Below are 19,553 nucleotides of genomic sequence, written 5' to 3'. Positions count from 1 at the left end.
TAAGTATATATACTCTGTTGATCCTGTGAGGGAAATTTGGATATCTGCATTTATCCCAATCCGTGAATTAGTGAAAGCACACACTAATCCCGGCGATTTATCATTTTCCCCATAACATTTCTTTAAGAAGCATGCAGTTGGAAGGCCAAGTTGTGTTGCTATATTACATGTCAATGCAAATGTGTTCTTAGAAAAATACCTACACTTAAAACCAAAGATTCTAGAACAGAGCAAGATAGATTACTGGCAGGGCTCTGTTCTAGAATCTTTGCTTAAAACAAAGCAAGTATCCAAATGACAAGGGCAATGCTAGAATTTCACCGATGCGACGGCTTATTCATTCATTCATTCATTCTGTGTAATAAGGAGGGGGGTGAATCCAGCTTGACTATTTTTTTCATGCCAACCAAGGACCAAGTATGGCCCTGAAACTTCATGAAACTTGAGATGTAATTCACATAGTGGCAGAAACAAAACCTTCCCATTTTTAACGTCAAAACAAAAACCTTCCAAATTGTAACATCAGTTATGATGGATTCGTTCAGAAACAGAATAGGACATGTAACTCACAAACAGTGGCACATCAAAAGGATGTTTATTATTACCTTAATAAAATGTGTCTAAAATGTTGGACACAGGAAAAACCATACATGATGTGGGACAACAACAATAAAGCGCCACAACTGACATTAACTGCATAAACTTCTTGAACCTAATTAATTGTAAATAGCTTTGTTTGATTTTGAACCATCACCTTTGCTGGTAATAGAATATGCATTTTGAGACATCACAGATTCACAGGTAACAAGATCTTTGAGAAAATAAGATCAATAGTGGAGAATGACTGGTAATGACAGTTATTACAGTAGTGCTTGCACCAACAGAGGCACCAATTTAATATGAAAATGACAAAATATATAACTTTTAATAATGTCAACGCAATATAAATAGTAAAAAAACAAACACCTGTTTCGGAGTCCAGCACAAAAATGTTGAACCACTGCAATAAGTCATGAGTCTATTCTGCATAGGCTTCCAGATAAACAACAACAGCTGTGTCAAACAGTATTCCCTGATACTAAACAAATGTAAATTATGTAAACATTAATGTAACATTTTGACAAAAGCTACAAAAGGTAGCTGCATTAAGGTGCAGATGTGAATGGAGAACTAGGAATCCGCTCATTGAAATCACCAAATATCAGTGTTCAAGTCAATATTATAAGTTCATTAAATAAAGTCTACTGCAAAAGACTGCAGTTACTACTGCAGTTCTGTGTAAATGCAAACAAAGTGTTAAAGCAGGGGTTAGACTAGGGGTTGATCCAGGGGTAGGGTGGAGGGGGCAAACATTCAGAAATGTTACTTTGTCCGTTTGTTCCTAGGGTCCGTGGTCTGAAACACACTGGAGGCCGACATGAGGTTCTCAATGTACTGACCCAGGACTTGATTCTCAGATTTCAGCTTTAGGTTCTCCTCTTTCACAGCATCCACACGCGCTGAGAGGTCTGCAGACAACACAGGAAGGAGACGGGATTTGGATGGTAGGCTATGAGTGTGGACTTGTGTAGACTATATAACATGACTTCAATGTCTTTCTCTTACTAATTGGTTTTTTTTTTTGGTATACGTAAGGAATACACAATAATGTGTTGAGCATCATATTTTCACACACATGGATTAACATTTGAATGCATATGGCTGATCGGTCAACTCTCACCTTCTAGTGTGTGTTGGAGTTCCAGCACCTGGTTTATCAACCTCGTCTTTTCCTCCAACTCCGCCTGGTTCTCCAGGTCACCTGAGATAAGACAAGAGAGTATTTAACTGAACCATTCGCCCTTGGCTGCCATAACCTTAATGAAGACCTATCATGCGGATAAACCAGTAATTACACAGTTATTTCTTGAATTTTGCTTACCGTCGTCGAAGTTCATAGTGAAATACTCGTCTTCCTTTTTGGAATGCAGGGCTGCGACTCAGTGGGCACTTTTCACGCCAGGGTGTTAAGATGCAGGTAAGGTAAAGTAAAACACATGGGTTGGTTTGATTACGCCTCACAGGTTACCATTAAAATACGTTATAGTAAACTCTCTCGTAAGCATGCCGGCAAGGAACCTGCAAAGCCGTAGGCAAACAAGACAACCATGTTTATTGAAACGATTATGTACATTAAAATAATTCAAAGTTGTTCGAAACAGCTAGTGCTGCAATAGAAGCCAGGCCTACGTAACGTTAAAGTTCCGCTGTTTACCAGCATTAGCCTACCGCCGAAACGGGCGTTGGCTTGCTTTATTTCAGAACGCTAATGTTAATGCTGTCGGCCTGACATGTTTTCTTCTGAATTATGTATTAGAGCTAGCCTACTTATCTCGCAGAATACACAAGGCAGTTCGCATGTTAACGCTCATCTGACGAAGGCTAACGTAGTTAACTCGACTTTATCAGCTAACGCTTTTGGGTGTGATTCGGACACAGCAGGGTATTCATTTGTATCGTTTCCAGTTTAATAAGGACATCTAGATTTCTGTCATTGATGTGACGAATCCAGCAGTGTCTAACTTTCTTTCCATCTAGCTAGTTGGATAGCATAGCCAGGCGACATCACATAGGCCTTTCTTGTAAGTGCCCACTCCCCCTAACAAATGAGATAATGAAATAATGAATCCAAGAATAAATTATAGCCAGCATTATTAGGCTACTACTTACCCCAAATGTACGAAATATGCCTGCTTGTTTGTAAAAGAAGAATACGTTGTAGCAGTTAGTCTCTACTGTCTAACGTTTACGTTCCAGATGGACATCTCAGAGTGACGTCAAACGTATTCCCATTTTACCGATAGATGGCGACATAGCCTCGGAAATCTCATTCATACATGTCAATTTTGACAACGAAAATGATTGGCTACACTAATCCAAACCACACCTGTTTTACTTTTTTTGTTGTTGCTATGGGCCTACCTAGCCCACATATTTTCAGCATTTTCACAGAAAATGTGCCATCCTGCGCCATTAATTGGATTGAATCATACTTATCAAATAGGTCACAGTTTGTCCAGTGAAAAACCATCAATCACCAGAGGCGTACACAGCTTCAATACTTGAGTAAAAGTACAGATAACCTTTGCTAAAAGTACAACAGTCAGATGTCTACTTAAGTAAAAGTACTGAAGTACTTGTTTTTAAAAGTACTTGAGTATCAAGAGTACAACAGTAACCTACATTTTCTAAATATAGCATTACTACTGCCACAGTGCTTACATTTATGTACAGAAACGTCCTACATGGAGTTATGAAAAATGTTAATACCTTGGAGAATGTAAAATGAATTGGAAGTAAAATCAAGTCATTTTCATCTTTTTACCATGTTGCCAGGGATGGGCAGTATTTCTAATACATGTATTTAAAATAGGTATTTCAAATACAAAATACTATTTTGTAATTGAAACACTTGAAGCGAAAACTATCATTAACTTGTTCAGAAAATGTAAATAGTCTGGCGAGGTGGGGGCACAGGTTGGCACATTCCCGGGATGGACCTGCTGCGTCTTCATCCATTGTTTCGTCCATGGTTTTGTCTCTTATCTAAATCTGACCATTCAATTCAATTCAATTCAATTCAATTAAAAAAACATTATTTATCCCCGAGGGGCAATTTTCTCTATGCAGGCATAGTGACATATAAGACATAACACAACATATAAGACAGGACAGACAGACAAAGAAAGAATAGGACAGACAGGAGTGGGGGGGGGTTAGTCCCAGGAGATGGAGGAGGAGGAGGGGGCTTGGATTCAAGTTCAAAAGGCGAATAGCCTCAAAAGTAAAGGTGGCCTTACTCCTGTTAGTCCTAGCCAGAGGTCAGTGCAGACGCCTGCCAGATGGCAGCCATTCAAAAACCCTGTGTAGGACATGGATAGAGTCTTCTAGGATGCAGTTGGCTTTCCTTAATGTTGCCTTGTTGTGCAGTGATGTCAGAGACTGAAGAGGGTGGCCAATGATTTTAGAACATGTGTTCACAATGCTCTGGAGGTGTTTCTTATTTTTGACTGAGAGGGAGTGAAACCAGCACATGGATGAAAAGGTCAGTATACTTTCAATAAAGGAGGTATAAAAAAATGCTAAGAATCTTCCTGTTCATTCCAAAGGAGTAAAGCTTCCTCAAGAAATACTGCCTCTGTTGACATTTTTTCATAACCACCTACGTATTAGAGTCAAAACGCAGTTTGTCATCAATGATAGTGCCCAGGTATTTATATTCATGTACAGCTTCCACTGGTTCCCCATGGATTGTAGTTGCAGTCCTGCTTCCTCCACGCTTAGTGAAGTCAATGAACATCTCCTTGGTCTTTGTAACATTTAGCTCCAAAAATGAGCTATCACACCATTCCACAAACTCACTGAGGACAGGCCCGTGATCTTGGACAGAACCATGTAGCAGGGAAAGGAGAACAGTATCGTTAGCAAACTTCACTAGGTGACGATCAGCATGGCGGCTTCTACAGTCATCTGTGTACAAGATGAAAAGTAGTAGTGAGAGGACAAAACCTTGGGGTGAGCCAGTGGACGTGTATCTGATGTCAGAGAACCTCTTGTTGACCAGCACCGTCTGTGTTCTTTGGGTCAGAAAGTCTGTAATCCACAGAATTAGCTGATCCAGGTTGAATTAGTCCATAAGTTGTTTAGCCAGCATGTGAGGTTGAATGGTGTTAAAGGCAGATGAGAAATCTGCAAATAGGAGCCGGGCAAAAGAATTTGGTCTTTCTACATGTTCATGGATGGCATTCAATATGTAGATTTTGGCATCATCCACCCCTCTTTTGGCACGATATGCAAACTGAAGAGGATCCATTTTTGAAGCTGTGGCGCTGATAATGTGAGCTTTCACAATCCTCTCAAAGGCCTTCATAACAAGGGAGGTGAGGGCTATGGGTCTTAGGTCATTCAGGACCTTAAGGCTGCTCTTCTTGGGAATGGGAATGATTGTGGAGTGTTTCCATGACTGTGGGACAATGGCAGTAGATAGAGACCTCTGGAAAATTCTTGAATTTCCCCTGGAGGATCAATAAAGTATCTATCTATCTATCTATATCTGCTGGAAAACTCCTCCAAGTTGCTCAGCACAGTATTTCAGTGTGTAACCGCAGATGTGATCTGGACCAGGAGCTTTCTTGATCTGTGTCCTCTTCAGACATTCCACCACAGACTCAACAGTGATGGTGATGGGGTCACTCGGGGTCAACCTACTGATGATATCCGCCAACTGAGACTGGTGATCTTTATCAAACCTGGTGTAAAAAGAGTAAAACTCATTGGGGAGGGATTCCTCACTGTTGTCAGCCACACACACAGGTCTGAAGTCAAGCACAGTATTGACTGCTGCCATTGTCTTAATACCCTGCCAGGCCTCGTGGAGATTACCTTGTGTGAATTTCTCTTCGATCTTGCTTTTATACGCTGCTTTAGCTTTTTTGATGGCCTGCTTCACCTCTCTGTTGACTTGTTTTTTCTCCAACATAGATCCAGTGTAGAACAATCGTTTCTTTTTGTTCAGGATAGCTTTAAGTTCTTTAGTGACCCAGGGTTTATTATTGGGAAAGATTGTGATTTCTTTCGTGGGGATGATATAATCTACACAAAAAGATATATAAGATGAAACACTGTCAGCCTGCTCATTTAGGGTTGATCAGGTTGTAAAAATATGTCCCAAGATGTACACTCAAAACATGCCCTTAGTTCATCAATACTTTGCTCAGTCCACTGTTTTATAGATTTAACCACTTTCTCTCTTCTCTTGATAACTGGTGCGTATTCAGGTGCAAGGAGGATAGAGTTATGATCAGCATTTCCCAGAGAAGGGAGGGGTAGAGATTTATAAGCCCCTGATATAGAACCATAGCACTTATCAAGAACTCTGTCAAAACGTGTGGCACATGTGATGTATTGCTGGAATTTATTCAATGATTTGTCTATAGGGCAGTGGTTAAAATCTCCCAAAATAAATTTGGGTGAGTCAGGTGAAATCAGCTCCAGTCTATTCACAGTGTTCATGATGGCATCAGAGGCTGTGTTCGCATTGGCTTTGGGGAGAATATAAACAAGAATAAAAAATAGTTGGGGAAACTCTCTTGGTAGATAAAAAGGACGGAGTGACACGGCCAGGAGCTCTATATCAGGCATGGACAGACTCTCACGAATGATAGCTGTAGAGCACCAGCGGTTGTTGATTTCAGACAAACAAGACAAACTCCGAGCATAGAGTTGACATTGGTGGAAAGCTGAAGGTGATTGCTGACAGGCTGTCCCAATCAGTGGCGCCTGCACAATCCAATCACGTTTGAGAGGGAAACAACAAATTGAGGGTTTCTGAGATTTTTCTTTTTAAAAAAAAAAAAAAAGTAGTAACGGGTACTCACGGTTATGGATAGAAATGTAGTGGAGTAAAGAGTACAATATTTGCCTCTCAAATGTACTTGAGTAAAGTCATGAGTATTCCCCAAAAATGATACTCGAGTAAAGTACAGATCCCTCAAAATTGTACTCAAGTACTGTACTGAAGTAAATGTACTCCATTACTGTCCGGCTCTGTCAATCACAATCTCTTGGCATGCCCACAGGTGTCCCACAAGGCTCCATATTGGGTCCACTCTCATTTTCACTATATGTCAATGATCTGCCAAATGTCTGCCCCGATGTCAACACTCAAATATATGCAGATGATATTCAAAGTCAAAGTCTGCTTTATTGTCAATTTCTTCACATGTCAAGACATACAAAGAGATCGTAATTACGTTTCCCACTATCCCACGGTGGAGACAAGACATATTTTACCAATTAGGTCAGACCACACTTTTTCTACTGTCTGATACTATTGTCTGGCACCTGCAGAAAAACTTTACTTTGGATGTGCGCACCCACTCTTCAAAACCTGTATGCAGTGTATCCATTGTTTATCCTTGAATGATTAGAATTCAGTTGGCACTGTCTAGGGACCTTTCGGCTTATCCTCAGGTGTGACTCTCTATTGTATAGACTAGGGAGCAAGGATGGGGGGAGCAGACCTCCTATTGTCACCACTTGGCCATGAGCAAGTTGGAGTGTTAAAACAATATGTGGCCAGGCCTTTGAAGCTTAATAAAAAAAATAAAATAAAGCTGACCAGGCCTGATGTCACAACAACAAGAGACCACATCCCCACATACCACACCTTCATATTCATACTAGAGGTCACTCCTTCTCTCTTGTTTATAACATAAATAAGTTAGTATCAACCTCGGTATAGTTAGAGAATACTGGTGAAACCCATGATGGGGTGACACAAACATGCATCTCTCCCTTGAGGGGCACTGGCCCCTCATTGAAAAGAATAAAAGCCTGGATCCTGATATTCCATCGTCCTGACTGAGTCTTAAGAGAAATATGGTAGTAAAAATATACCATCACATCCTATATTAGAGACATGAAAACATATGACATATTCAAATCCAATCTAAAGAAGTGGCTAATCAGCAACCAGACCGGTCAACATTGAACAAAACAAACACAATAACACACTGCTAACGACTCTGCTTGCCAGTTTTACCAGGCGACTGCACACTTACCATCCCTGCCCATCCTCTCTCTTCTTTTCTTTTCTTTCCTTCATTTTATTATGGTAGGTTAAGCTTATTTTCATTTGTTTTCTATTATTTTTTATGTGTAAAGTGTTATTTTATCTTTTAGGTCTGCAATGATGTGTGTAGAGTTTCTTTTAGGCACATCTGGCCTGTTAACATCAGCCCATGGACAACAGATGCAAAATAGCCATTTTGGCTAATTCTGGCACATTTACATTTTTATGTTCATTAATGTGCACTGTCCATGTATAAATAAACCTTAAATAAAACTACACTGCATTTCCGGCGGGAACTGCGAAAGTGTGCTTGCCCTGGTCCGGTCACCAACGTGAGCAGACAGTGACATACGCTATGCTGAACCTGGCTTGATCCAAGCATTCTAACAGTGCCTTTCAGTGTTGGAGCAGTAGCAATACCTCAAAAGCTCTATTCAACTATTGCCTTGCGGGGTGAATGCGGTTCATTGGATTTTACCTGTGGCCTGCCTTCGAATTTAGCTTCTATGACTAAAATCAAATCAATAAAATAAAACAACAGCAGTGATTGGCTGCAAAAATAAATAATGTCACGCATCTTGCACCTCTCAAACTGGGCTATCAGGTAACCTAGAGATAAAATTGAAATTATGAAATATGACTAAGGCATTAAAATGCTGCTTGTTTGTCAGGATACTTTTTCACTTATTTATTTTAATATATTCCATCCCCTAATTCTGTTTTACTGGTTTATTTGACAAATAATCTATATGGATTTGCTCTATGAAAGACCTTATGTCTGTTTGGGATTGTTTTGAGAGCCTATTGATGTATCTCAGAATAAAGGAATGTCCACAACATTAGTAATGTTTTTTTTTGTGTGTGTGAATGTATTTTACTTAACTCATTGAATGTAGCTGGATACTCATGAACGCATGTCTCTAATAGCCACAATAGGAGTAATTTTAGCAACACCGTATTTTGTGTGGCCCAACTACCCAGTGGATCATGAAAATGTGCCAAAATTCACATTCCTTGCTTGTTGTTGGTACATTAATTCCATTCAGATTGCCACTTATCTGTGATGTAAGAGTTCAGTATAGGTTTAAAGGAGAATTCCGGTGTGATATTAACCTAAAGTGTGTTGAAACATGATACCGAGTGTGAACGTATCTCTCATAGCCCATCTCGGCTTGTCCCCTGCACTCCAAAATCTGGCGCTAGTTAGCCGATGCTACCAACAGCTTTTTCAATGGTGGTGCTTCGGCATCGGGCTAGCCATGCAAATAAATCACTGTTTTACACCATTTACGTGTGACTAAATTCAAGATGGCTGCAAACGCTAAACTTCGTGAAGATACTGTCTGTATAAATAGTCTTGTAAGTAAACTACCAGTGCTTTTTCAAAGTTCTCAATGTCTCGTTTTAAATGTCAAGGCCCTCGGAAGTCTACCAATGAAGTGTGGAGATACATTGAGCCTCGTAAATGGTGTAAAACAGTGATTTATTTGCATGGCTAGCCCGATGCCGAAGCACCACCAGATTTTGGAGTGTAGGGGAAAAGCCGAGATGGGCTATGAGACACACGTTCACACTCGATATCATGTTTCAACACACTTTAGGTCAATATCACACCGGAATTGACCGATCCCAAGCCCCGCCCCCTTTTACTATGTCACAATGAGGACTTCGGAGGACCTCGGTCAACTTTGAATTTTCTAGTGTCCATTCTGTATGACAATACGCCGGTAATGCGAATACTATAATGCTTCTTTTGCGAATAGACTAAGTAACTAAATAACTAAAGAGCTCAAAAAGGTTAAAATATATGCCTGGGTACTTGTAGAAGTGACATCCGATATCCTGACCGTGTGAAACGCTACCACACACAGGCCTAACTTTGCATAACTTTGGATAGGCTGCTACTTTTCAGTAAATAAATCTGAGTGTGTACGAAAATGTTCCCTTTATTTGTGTTCATAACTACACACAAAAACATAACTAAACCTGGTTTCCACTGTTAAAACGACAACATAAGCTTACGCAAAAAATTATACCTACCTTGTAGGAACTGAACTTCGCACACTCATACTCATAGCCTACTCAATCAACGTGACGGCTTACACACAACAAGAATACTTTCAGCTTTTAGGCACAGGCTACCTTGCCATGTTTAACTTGGGATAGAAGACTGTTCAAAGAAATAAGCTAACGATCATTTTTCAACAAGCGCCAATATCCTACTGCGATGCATTATTGATGGCTGAACGAGAGATAGTCTTCTAAAGATCAAATCATGTGCCGATTCAAAACTAGGCTTTGCTGTATAGGCTATGCAGTCTCGAAATCGCCAAAGGCCTACTACATTGCCCACATTTAGCCTAATCGGGCACTGATGAAGTCTTATGCAAGACAAATCATGTCTGCAATTGCTCTTGATAGCGTCTGCCTGCCATGCAGATATGTTGTGCGTGGTAGGTTTAAACTCGGATAGATCTAGTGGTTTCTTTTCAATACACTTGTATCATGTTTATTTGAACTCTTCCTTCTAAAGCAGCCATTCAAAATAATAACTAGGCTATTGGCCTACCAAAGCGAAGCTATCTCTACACCTCCCCAACATGAGCTGCTTATAGGCTAGCCCCTCTCCCAAGTTGCGTGGGAACTTGGATCTGCAGTACTTGGTCCCGTCTTCAATTAATCCTTGAAATATGGTTAGATTTTGTTATGGCACGTCAACACCATATGTTTGCACAGACCTGTTTATTGAATCAGAGTCACATCTGCAGCAAATAAGGTAAACTACCTGCTCGTGATAACGTGCTAATTGTTTATCCCCAGTTAACGTGCATCCCATTAAGATCCGTAACACCGGATTGGTTTGTCCTCGATTTGTGGTGTTCCACCTTGTTGATAACAGCAGACATTGTGAATGTGTCCTTCCAAGATACTGAAGGCCTTTCTGGCCTCTGTTTTTGAATATATCAATATTACTTGGCCCAGAAATCCAGCATACACTGTTACACTAGGCTAAATGGGGTGCTTCGTCCCCGTTGAACACGCGTTCTCACACACTTTCCTGCAAACTTGTCCGACTTAGCAACAGTAACTATGGGACTGACAATGGGAGGTGGGGCTTGGGATCGGTCAATTCTCCTTTAAGGTCTGGGGCAGGGATTTGACATTCTGTGACTTCTTAATTGAGGGCTTGCTTGATTGAGCACTGTCCGCTTTCTCATTTCCCCTCAGACCAACATGGCCTGGGACTAGGGATGTAACGGTATGAAAATTTAACCTCACGGTTATAGTGACCAAAATTATCACGGTTTTCAGTATTATTACAGTATTTCTAAAAGTGTGTTCAATATGTTCAGAAAGCACTGATAGGCCTACACAAGCTGAAATAGTTTAAAAAAGTGTCCCGTTCACTTTTTTCTTCATGTTTAATTGATAGCTTAACTTACCCTACCATAACTTGGATTTCTGTGATTTGGATGCAATGAGTGAGACCAAAGTAAGCGTTCAAAATAAAACTTTAGGCTACTGTATTCTCCTGATAACGTGAGTGGAATGGACACGGCAGGTGAAAACATCGTTTTTTCATGCACTGGTCAATTTCGAGATTTTGAGCTAGTATGTTACCTTAGCATGTATTCTATCACACTACTACAACAAAAAAGTCCGATTTACACATTTAGGTGTTTATTTCATTATATTGTGTCTACTCGCGCCTGTATATTTCTCCTAAATTCAGCAAAAGTTAGCATTCTAACCTTGCATGCACTCCCACGACCGTGGTCCAAAACATAACATGTGTACTACCGTTGGAAAGCTCTGTTTTTCCTGTATCACGCTATGTGATCCATATATGGACACTTCCTTTGTATCAGTAACCAATCGCGAAAGTTCAAAGGCGAGTCTAGGCTGAGAACGGAATCTCATTGGCTGTCTTTCAAGGCTGTTTTCTCAAAATGAGTTTCCGCTCACACTCTGAGCTCAAAAACTCCACTTCAGAAGCACGTACATACACCAAACTTTCTAGACTTATGCCTAACTATATGTCGAAGATTTCTACAGAGGGGTTTGTTGATATATTATTCCTAGCCTGACTTACATGACATTTTATGCCTAAAAACATGGAAAAAAGCGATTTTTTTAGGGCTAGTGACATAATTTTCTGATTTACAGGATAACAAAAGTAGATATTCATAAATCCCTCTGTAAATGTTTTCCCATCTAATATCTGAACACAATGAAAACATAATTTTGAACTTGGCTGTATCCAATGCTCAGGTTTCGTGCCTTAAAATGTATGCAAATTAGCGCATATTTAATTAGATAATGCCTAATTTGCATATGTAAACATTAAATTACAGCAAACTTGTAATACATTTTTTTCTCATATTAATGTAAGTAATCAACTGGGGAAGTTTCATAGTGATATCTGCTTGTTAAAAATTTTACCCTATTCACCTGTAGTGTCTCGCCTTAATGTGGATGTGAACATAAAAAGAAGCAGAGTGGCTACATGACACAGTGCAAATTTTGCGGTGAAAAAGTTCCGCCTTTTAAAAACAGGTGTAGCCTAATCCGAATCGTAGTTAAAACCATCAATTAAACAACAGAATCAGTAGGGTACCAGTTTTGTTCCATTGTACCAGGCCTACTGTATGTCAAAAGCAGGCTCGGATGAAGCTGGGAAGGATTAAACACACTATTTCCACACCGCGGTAATCAACAGTGATAATCATGATGTTTGAAATGAAAACGGTAATTATTATCGTCAACATTTTTATCACGGTTTACCATTATGCCGGTAATCGTTACATCCCTACCTGGGACCCAGCAAAAAACTACACTCAAGTTCTGGTTCTTTAGACGTTCTAGTTGATCAAGCTCAGCTTTGGTTGTACTTTTTGTGTGACATTAAAGCCTACTGGAAATATTTTGAATTGCAATTTAATTGAATGGAATTTACTTTTACGATTAAATAAAATTAATTTATCCCCCTCACCCATAGTTTTCTATTTATTTATAAATGTACATAGGCCTACTGTAATTACATTTATACATAGTTATTCTACTGATCTTCATACTATTCATCCTGCACATAGCTGTATGTTATGTACATATCTGTTCTATATGGGCAGACACAGTTTTCTATGAATATCTCGAGAACCGTAGGGTTTAGGAGGACCATTTTTTTTTGTATGTTGATCTCAAAGGGCCATGTCAACCCATTCCATAACCACTCATTTCATGTATAGCGCCACCTAGTTAAACACAAAAAAGTAAAAATGAGGTGTTGTAATCGCAGGTATCACTGACCTAACATAGTCAAAACTGCACGAAATTGGAAGTGTAGGATCATTATGACACCCTCTGAATGCACGCCAAGTTTCGTGGAATTCCGTTCATGGGGGGCCACACAATAAATTAATTTATGTTACTATACACCAACTGGCCTGTAGGTGGCCAGAGACAGTTTTCTGTGAATATCTCGAGAACCGTAGGGCCTAGGAGGTCCACCTTTTTTTTGTATGTTGGTCTTAAGGGGGCATGTCAACCTATCCCATTACCACTTATTTCATGTATAGCACCACCTAGTTAAAAATGAAAAAGCAAAACATTAGGTGTTTTCATCACAATATCTCTGGCTGACATGGTCAAAACTGCACGAAATTGAAAGTGTAGGATCATTATGACACCCTCCGAATGCACGCCAAGTTTCGTGGAATTCCGTTCATGGGGGGCCACACAATAAAATAATTTATGTGTACATTTAGTGACCGTCCACCAACAAGGATTCCCGGGACACTGAAAGACCGGGGTACACGAAACTTGGTGGGCATGTAACCCCACATGGATACCATGGAACCATCGCTTTTCATTTTGATCAGTAGCCCCCCGCTGGACTGGACCGCCCCAAAGGAGGGTAGGGCAGACACAGTTTTCTGTGAATATCTTAAGAACCGTAGGGCCTAGGATGACTAATTTTTGGCGTATGTTTGCCTCCAGGGGTCATGTAAACCCATTCCATATGCACACATGTGCACAAACAGATACACACGCACACACAAACATTCACAGTAATCCTACGTATGACACATACTCACACAGTAGACATATATACGCATGCATGCACATGCACACACACACATAAACAGGCAAACACACAAGCACATGCACGCACACACACCCACCCACACACCCACACACACATAAACATAAAACATGTACATGCACACAATTCAAGAATTTCTCAGAATTATGAACAGGCAAGATGGGGGTGGGGTTGTATAAAATGTATATTACATGTGAAATCTATGAACTAATCATGTTTTGGTACTTGTTGTCTAGCAGATACCAGTGAGAATTGAGTGTGCATAATGCAATTCAGTGAGACAGTTAGAATCATATATGCCTTTCAGCGTGACATTTTTGTGGAAAACATGTGCTGGACTGGGCGGCGGTCATATTTTGTACCGCTCTGCGGTACATCTAGTTTAAAACATCTCTATTTTACTTTTAATGGACATGTAAACAATGAGTAAGCTAGTTTTGGTTGTTGTTGGTGGTGTTACTGCCTCCCTTAGTTATGCCTACAATGCAAAATTGTTCCCTCGTGATTTATAGCTCCTGTAGACGCATTTCAAAACATCGTGACGTGAAATGCCACCACAAAACATTGTTTGTGAATCGGTCTTATTAGGAGTCCTCGCTTAAGCCGTCACAGACTCAGGCGCTACTTTTAGGGCTAAAATGCTTCCTGAATTACTCTTAAAAAATAGGAGTCTTAAAGTTACGAGTGACGAAGTTACGAGTACAAGCATCTCATATCAAATGACCATGGCATTATGCTAAGCAACATAAATCCCATAACGTTACAGCAACATCTCCTCCCTATGACATAGCTAGCTAACTTCTAGTTACACAAGAAATGAATGATGTTAAATCTCCGCTTAGCATTCTAATAACAGAAGGGGCACATTTATGTGGACCACTACAACATGACTCATTATGTCTGTAACTCTATAAAACACTTACTTTCATAAAGGACGCACACCATCCAGCACATACACATGGAAACCGATATTTTAGGTTCTTGGCCACAAACTCAAAACGTATCTCTCTGAAGCTCTGTTCTAGAATCTTTGCTCTGAAGTCTGTTCCCGTTGCTAGGCAACATCAAATAAACGAAATGAGAGTCTTCCAGTACTAAATGTGTACGTGTGATTACGAATGGATGTGTGTGGTTTGCAATTAGAAATATAACCGCAAGCGGTGATTTAACGGGGTCCAAGCAAAATGAACATGAGGTAGCATAGCTTTTTAGTTTACATATGCTTCGATTGTTTGGGCCCAATTGTTCAAAAAAACGTGATTGGATTTCGGCTATCGGATTTCAAATCTTGAAAATGGGTTGTTCAAAGGGAAACAAGGATCCTGGAATTGGATTAGATCACATAATCTATTCTTGGTTTTGATCTGGATAAAACCTTTGTGTTGTTCAAAACTTTTGAGTTGGATTGGAATAAATTTGATCCATAAAATTAGGATTACCCTGCGCTGTAACGTTATAGTGTGCTAACCTCCACAACCCAACAGTATTCTAACTATTCTATTCTAGTATGCTAACCTTCACAACCCAACTGAAGGAACTGTAGGGGGCGATGTGGGTTGAGGTAGAGTGAGTGTATGGCAAGCAGGCAGAGCCTCGGTCAGAAGGCTCAATGGTATGGAGTGATGACACAGAGATGGCAGGTTTCGGTGCAACACAAGTGAACTTTATTTGAGTTTCAATTCATCTGTTCTTTACTTGTATGTGTGCTGCATCAAAGAGGAAACAGAAAATGGAGTAATCAGTAAAATGGGCTAAATCAGTACAGATCCCAACTCACAACAATAAACTGAAATCATATGGCTATATAAGGTACAACTAAATACTTGACATCCCAAGTCAACCAATATCATCTAATCATCTAATCACTCCCCCCCCCAATACACAGCACATTGTCTCATGAGGAAGCTTCTCCAACACACATATTGCACACTGCCCTCTCCCCACATACACAGCACACTATCCCATCTCCCCCGTCATCCCCCCAACACACACACCAAGACCCCTGGCAGTTGGGTTAGCCCCTTGAGCCGTGGATCTGCCCAAGGTTTCTTCCTTGGTAAAGGAGTTTTTCCTTGCCCCTGTTGCTCTTGGGTGCTCCTTGTCCCCCCATCCCAATCCTCCCCCACCTTTCTTATGCAGCCCTTGCCACTTAATCTACTAAACCCCTCTTCTACTGCACTTTTTACCCTCCCCCCAAATGCACAAATAGGCTGACACCAGACATAATTTCACTGCATTTCTTACTTCCAGTAACTATATGCATGTGACAAACTTCCTTGTATCATCTCTCACATGCATCCCTCATATGGGACTCCCAACACACCAAACCAAAAGACCTTAACTTTACACATGATGGCAGAGCTACTCTACAAACTGATAAACATCACAAAAGTCATAGTGAGGGTCATTAAAGTGATGACTTACGTTAACTCAAAGACGCACACAGAGCAGGACACACTGGAGTGCTGGGTTGAGATGAACAAAAGAGTGAACTGAGGGCGAGCAAACAATTTATCCTGGTCTGAGCCCCTGCTCCGGAGCTACAGGGTTTCCCAGCAGGTAAACTGGGTGTGGTTAGGTGGCAGAGCCAAACAATCCTGCAATTTCTCCACAACACTTTCACCTCAAGCCCTCCTTACACTGACAGACTTTGGAAAGATTTGCAAAGATTTGGAAAAGATTTTTGAAAGACTACAGTCTCAGACCCTCTCACATCTAAAGACAAGTAGTAGAGTTTTAAGTCACAGACTATGATTTTGCAATGACTAGGGATCTTGCAGGGTCACTATTTACAAGACTGCAACACGATTCCTTTAAATTATTACCCATGGTGCAATAGATAAACAGGAACTGAAAATTATAGCCTACTAAACTCAAAGTCGTATTTTCATGTTTCTGCAGCATTGTTTCATGCGTGACATCCTTAACCGATACAGAGTTGTTCTGTCAAGTGGAAGAGCCGACTAAATATGTATAAGAAATGACAAATATTATAAGAATAACAAATAATTATAGGCTACAGCTGTGTCAGAGTCAATAAGATAAACAGCCTATACAGTTATACTTGCCTTGCATTACAAGTCCATATTGACAAGTAGCTGTAACGTTATAGTGTGTTACGGCTCCCACACACAGCTGCGTGTATCGCGTTGCTGGAGACGCATCCCATTCACTTTAAATGGGCTCACGTGATCCGTTGCCGAACTGAATTGTGGGTCCGTCGTGTCGCGTTTCTCCCACTGCTCGCGTTGAGGAGTTCAGCTGTTGCTGCACCGACAGACGGCACCGGCCAATCAAGCCAATCTACGGACGGCACCAACCAATCACATTACGGTTTTACTTCAAGTCATTTGCATAGCTACCGTCGGGAACACCCACTGGAATGCGTTGACGGAAAAAAATAAAATGAAGGGCTTTCCTAAAAGAGTACACCTGAAAACTTTTTGAAATTCTGGGGCAATTAGACATTTGTAGAGAAGAATACTAATGGATGAAATATAAATATGATAGACTTAATGATGAAGGAAAAATAGTAAACAAAGAAGTTCCCCTGAATGTCATAGAGTGTCTCGGCATTTTGATTCTTGGCAATTGATGAGTGTGAATGTTGATTGGCTGATGTCATTCAGGTGCTGTTCAATGGTGTGAATCTTAAATGACCAATAGCATGTGCAGCTTGATCCTAAAGTTCTAACGGGGATTCGAACACTCAACCTAAGAAACACCAGTACAAGGCATTATCCCACTGAGCCACTAACAATCATACACATTGGGCAGTCACATTCACATGGTGAAAATGTGTGTTGGTAAACACACAAGAAAAACTCCAAGCATACATTTGACAATAAAATGAAGGGCTTTCCTGAAAGAGTACAGCTGAAATCTTTTTGAAATTCTGGGGCAATTAGACATTTGTAGAGAAGAACACTAATGGATGAAATATAAATATGATAGACTTACTGATGAAGGAAAAATAGTGAACAAAGAAGTTCCCCTAAATGTCAGAGTGTCTCGGCATTCTGATTCTTGGCAACTAATGACTGTGTATGTTGATTGCCTGATGTCATTCAGGTGCTGTTCAATGGTGTGAATCTTCAATAACCAATAGTATTGAGCTAAAGCCTAAAAGCACTACCGATTGAACTCTCAACCTAACAAACACCAGCACTAGGCATTATCCCACTGAGCCACTGACAATCCTACATATTTGACAGTCACATTCACATGGTGAAAATGTGTGTTGGCAAACACACAACATCAAGAAAATTCCTAGCATACATTTGACAATAGAATTAAGGGCTTTATAAAAAAAGAGTACAGATCTGAAAATGTGCACTGTTAATGGTATCCACATAATGATGTTCTCCAAGGAAAAAAAAAAACTAATATAGGAATATAGGTGATCTAGTAGAAATGGGCTGAGTGGTCGAACTTTATTGGTCTATATCTCTGAAATGGAACAACATATCCAAATTCTTTTGATATCTTTTGTGAGGCTTTGTCTAAACATTGTCTGTGAGAATTTTTGAAGCCTGTGAAACTTTTTATGATGTTTGGCTTTTCTCTGAAATTGTGGCAAAAGTAAACATTTTTAGAGCATAAGACCAGGGTGAAAAAGATGCATCTAAATGTAGAGATTAATATGATGAAAGAATTTTGAATTTTGGGGGGTAAAGATTTGATTATTTTTGAAGAGTGTGAAACTTTGTATAATGTTTGGCTTTTCCATGAAATTGTGTCAAAAGTAAACATTTTTAGACCATAAGACCAGGGCCAAAAAGATGCATCTAAGTTTAGAGATTAATATTATGAAAGAATTTTGAGTCTAGGTCAATCTGGTAAGGAGAAATTAGCATAATTCACTTTTTTTTCCAATAGCACCACCTTTGGGTGCAGTACCCCAAATTTTGGGTTATGGGTAGAGGGGGGTATTGGTAACCATACCTGAAAATTTGAAGAGTTACGGTTTAGGCTGCAGTATGACTTTTACAGAATTTTGGCCAAAAATGAACGGTACAGAAACGCTACGCTGCTCGGACCCCTAACAATAAGTGTGCTGCTTTGCAAGCACACTTAATAAAAAACATAGTGGAGAGCGGGACGATTGAAACGCGGGACGAATAACAGGGAAGCTACACTGAAGCGTTCCGTTCGCGCCACACGTGCCGCTATCACGTCTGGTGTGCAGTTTTAGAAAGATGAAAATATATTTGGTCCCACCAGGTACACGGCCATACGTCCAGACCAGGGTTTCTGTTGTCCAGTACTCCGGTAATTGCCAGACATTGGCCAGAAAAAAATGAAATGTCCGACAAAATTAAATATCTCCGTCAAAGTATCCGATTGAAGTTTGGCTAATAATCCCGTTTCCCTAACACAAACTGAATTTGAGAATAAGACTTAAATCTATAGGCTACTAAAGCAAGAATACGTCCTTTGGCTATGTTTTAAAGGAACAGGCTCTAGTTTGAAAGTTATTAAACAACACACATATACACTAAAATAACACCTTTTGGGAGTACCATTTATGATCTGTAGTAAAATATTGAAGTTGTGGTTTAAACTGTATGATTCATTCGTCCCCTTATGCTGTTTCAACCGTCCCGACCAGCAGGGGTGAATGAAACATTACACACATCCCACTTTTGCTGTAATAATTCCTGAACAGTTTTGTTCAAAGTTAAAAATGCATTTGTATTTGACAGAGGACAGATGTCGCTAGTGACAAAATATTATCTTTCAGTGTGGTACGATCGCTTTGTAAATTATGTTTAATTAAAAAGTGTTTCAACTGTCCCGGCTCTCCCCTACTCAGATCAGATACTGATACCATATGGC

The 19,553-nt window shown here is 40.1% G+C and overlaps 1 protein-coding gene across 1 annotated transcript; it reads right to left on the bottom strand.

The window, feature by feature from the left end:
- Nucleotides 1–576: 576 nt before the first annotated feature.
- scocb (short coiled-coil protein b) lies at nt 577–2,880 on the bottom strand. The gene is made up of 4 exons (XM_048230575.1): nt 2,710–2,880; nt 1,922–1,989; nt 1,721–1,801; nt 577–1,508 (listed from the first exon to the last, which is right to left on the bottom strand). Exons 2-4 carry the CDS (start codon nt 1,935–1,937, stop codon nt 1,363–1,365), a joined length of 243 nt encoding a protein of 80 aa, XP_048086532.1. The 5' UTR covers nt 1,938–1,989; nt 2,710–2,880; the 3' UTR covers nt 577–1,362.
- Between the last annotated feature and the right edge of the window lie 16,673 nt (nt 2,881–19,553).

The sequence above is a fragment of the Alosa alosa genome, chromosome 21 (assembly GCF_017589495.1).
Source record: "Alosa alosa isolate M-15738 ecotype Scorff River chromosome 21, AALO_Geno_1.1, whole genome shotgun sequence".
Taxonomy (NCBI): Eukaryota; Metazoa; Chordata; class Actinopteri; order Clupeiformes; family Clupeidae; genus Alosa; species Alosa alosa.
The sequence above is the reverse complement of the archived record's forward strand: the minus strand, read 5'-3'. Positions and strand labels throughout refer to the sequence as shown.